We start from the raw sequence: 3,551 nt of genomic DNA on the forward strand, positions 1-3,551 counted from the left end.
CTTGAGCAATACCCACCACCGTGGTGTCGATTCACCTGCTTTTCCCTTTGTGCCTTTGCGGTTTTTATTGTTTTAATGCACTTTCCCTCCCTCTTCTCACTGTCTTTCCGAGAGTGAGAATTGTCCTGCTTCGTCTTTATTTACACCCCTGGATAGGGATAGTTTGGGGGAGAAAAGACCGAAATGCAGCGTTAGTTTGGGCACCTGGAACCTCAATTAAAGGGAGTGATTAATGACTCCGTGTCGCTGTCACAGCTCCGTGTGAGCTGGCACACCACGTTTTCCCACGTGTCCCGTGTTATTCACTCCCTTCCCTAATTATCCCCGCTGACAAAACCCCCGGAGAAATGGAAGGATGGAAATACAAGCTCTGGGAGGTGGAAAGACCTCCTTCTGCTTCGAGTTTTCTCTAATTGCAAGTCCCTTTTTCAGACCTTTGCAGGAGGGTAACATGCAAATATTCTGTTTTCCCGTGATTTGTCTCATTTTTACCCATTTGGAGGGACAAAATGAGCCAAAGCCTGGTTTGGGTTTGCTCCCAAACGGGGGCAGGGCAGGATGGGCCTGTTCCATGGAAGATCAGGAGCTGGGAAAGATCTTTAAAGGCCATCAAGTCCAACCCCTGTGACACGGGCAGGGACACCTTTAACGAGACCGAGTAGCTCCAAGTTCTGTCCATCCCGACCTTGACTGTTTTCAGGGATGGGACAGCTCTGGGCAAAATCTCTTTGTGGGTTTAGGTCAAAATGTAGTGAATTGGGACCGTGTTTTGGGGCACCATCCGTAGGTTTTGGGTATTTCCAAAGGCTGGAACGTGCTGGTGAGACATTCGTGTCCCCACCGTGAGATGTGCTGGCCCTGCCTCGCACAAACCAGTCTGTTCAACTCAATAATGCAGGAGAACAGAGGGCACCTCTGGGGGGGTCACCCAGGACAGCCCTGGGTGCATTCCAGGTGGGAATGTGGGGAGGAGGAGATGTGGTGAAGGCAGCAGCAGTCGCTGCAAATATCCATCTCCTGCTCCCAGCTCCGGGATGTCATTCCATATTATCTGTGCCAGGTCCAGCAGCTGTCACAGAGTCTCCCAGTGTCGTGCAGGTCGCTTTGATGTCTCTATTTTAGTCAGCTGGGCACGAAAAATCAGAGCAGAGGCACCTTGTGTTGCTCCAGCCTTTCCCTGAGGCTCCCTTCTTTTTTCCTCCTCCGTGCCCACGCCTGGGCTGGGAATTCCACTGAGGGAGTTAACGACAAAGGCAAAGCATCACCACAAATCCTTTGAAAACGTGGATAGAGGTGTTGAAAACAACATAACTTCCCTAAATTTATAATTAATGGTAGCAGTTGGTGGGTTTCTTTTACCAGACTCGTTGGTTTGATCTTTAAACCACTGAAACTTGAAGTTTGTCTGGACTGGCTCTGATGGGTTTTAGAAGACAAAGCTTGAGGGAGCTGAGGGTTGGTTATCTGGGATCTTAAATTTATGAGAAACATGTTGGAGTAACCAGAAGATACACAGATTAGGAAAGACATCTCAGCCTGAGAGCTGGAGACTCCCTGTCTGAGGAGGAGTGATAAGAGGACGAAGGAATGCACACCAAATTAGCCAATGAAGGATAGAACAGTGATTAATGAGGAGAATTGTGGAACTCAGAACCAAGAAACATCAATTTCCTTGTTTGCTGAAATGCATAAACAGGTCTCGAAAGGACACTTGTGCAGCTGGAATGAATCTCTGGCCAGAACAAAGCAGTGCCTGGCTCACAAACACTTCAGAGCTGGGCTTGGAGGGTTTCATTTCTTCCTGACCATTTCTGGGGGCGGAGAACTCCCAGATGTGTTTGTGAAAAAACATATTGGACAAAGATCAGAACAGCAGGGGTTGGGTCTCCCCTCTGGGCTCTGGGAATGATGTTTGTGTGGTTGATTTGTGTCCCTAACCTCTGGCCTTGCCCCCCCCCTCCCCAGGCAAAGCCTACGCCCCCGAGTTCTACTACGACACCTACAACCCGCTGTGGCAGAACCGGCCCCGGGTGTATTCCTACAGCCTGCAGTGGACGCAGATGAACCCCAGCGCCGTGGATCGCATCCTCGCCTACCGCCTGGGCATCCGCCAGGTCAGCCAGCCGTGCGGGCTGGGGAGCTCTGGGAGGGACTCTGGGCCTTGATTTAACTGTATTGAATTTTAATTTTATGAGGTTTATTTTACTTTATTTTATTTTTCTATTCCATTCCACTCTTGTCTTTCTCTTCTCTTTCTCTCTTCTCTTCTCTTCTCTTCTCTTCTCTTCTCTTCTCTTCTCTTCTCTTCTCTTCTCTTCTCTTCTCTTCTCTTCTCTTCTCTTCTCTTCTCTTCTCTTCTCTTCTCTTCTCTTCTCTTCTCTTCTCTTCTCTTCTCTTCTCTTCTCTTCTCTCTCTCTTCTCTCTCTCTTCTCTCTCTCTTCTGTCTCTCTTCTCTCTCTCTTCCTCTTCTCTTCCTCTTCTCTTCCTCTCCTCTCTCTTTCCCTCCCCTCTCCCCAAACCTTCCCTTTTCTTTCCTTCCCTTCCCAAACCTTCCCTCCCCAGCCCTCCTTCTCTCTTCTCTTCCCTTTCTTTTGTTGTCTTCCATTTCACTGCCACAATCCATCCACCTCCAAGTCACCCTTGCTGTGAACCCTTCCTTGGCCACCCCATCCACCTCCAAGCCTCATCCCACCGCTTTGGGCTCCAGGCTTGGTCTGGGTGTGACCCACTCGAGGTCCCAGTGCTCCCACCCCTCCATCTCCTGATCCCCTTCCCCCAGTCCCTCTCCCAACCTGAACCTTCTCCTGTGAAATTCCCCATTCTCAGCCCTGAGAACCCACCTGGCATCGATTTGGGTTCATTTTCCTTTAAATACCCCCCCGACTGGCTGATTTCAAAGCTGTGTATTTGGTGACTGAACGCCTGAAATAACCGTTTGTGCAGGGAGGGAGAGGTTGGGGATTAAGGCAGATTTCAGGGACGTATATTTTGGCAAAGCTGAGGCAGAAAACAGCTCGTTATCCCCCAGATCTCCCACTGGGATGAGCTTTGGGAGCTGCAGAACAAACAGGCCGTTTGAGCACATTATTTATGCTGAACAGACACGGGGGTTGTGCTTGAGCAACTTCCCCGCCAGTCCTGGAGATGACTGGGACAAACCCAGGGAAGGGCTTTGGTACCTGGAGGGCCCTGGCTCTCCTTCCCTCTCCTTCCCTCTCCTTCCCTCTGCCTGAATCCCACTCATTTGAAATGAAAATCGGTGACTTTTAATCCGTGTTTGTGCCACTGTTTGCATGGCTGGGCACAAATGAGGGCCGTGATTCCCCGGCCCCGAGAGGAATTAGGGAATTATGAGGAGAACTCGCTGAAGTCAAAGAATATATAATGAAATTAATTGCATTAGGATTTTTAGCTTCTGCTTTTTTTTTTTTTTTTTTTTTTTTTTTTTTTTTTTTTTTTTTTTTTTTTTTTTTTTTTTTTTTTTTTTTTTTTTTTTTTTTTTTTTTTTTTTTTTTTTTTTTTTTTTTTTTTTTTTTTTTTTTTTTTTTTTT

General features: G+C 47.9%; 1 protein-coding gene across 1 annotated transcript in view; it reads left to right on the forward strand.

Annotated features, from left to right (window-relative positions):
* Positions 1 to 3,551, forward strand: part of LOC114071480 (MAM domain-containing glycosylphosphatidylinositol anchor protein 2) — a gene marked incomplete at both ends in the record, with an annotated part of 52,797 nt that overhangs the window by 23,756 nt on the left and 25,490 nt on the right. Inside the window, one exon of the mRNA XM_027909310.1 lies at positions 1,966 to 2,114. Coding sequence (XP_027765111.1) covers positions 1,966 to 2,114 — 149 coding nt within the window. The remainder of the gene's footprint in view (positions 1 to 1,965; positions 2,115 to 3,551) is intronic.

The sequence above is a fragment of the Empidonax traillii genome, unplaced genomic scaffold (assembly GCF_003031625.1).
Source record: "Empidonax traillii isolate 1590-97213 ecotype Southwest subspecies unplaced genomic scaffold, ASM303162v1 scaffold2042:size70105, whole genome shotgun sequence".
Lineage (NCBI taxonomy): Eukaryota > Metazoa > Chordata > Aves > Passeriformes > Tyrannidae > Empidonax > Empidonax traillii.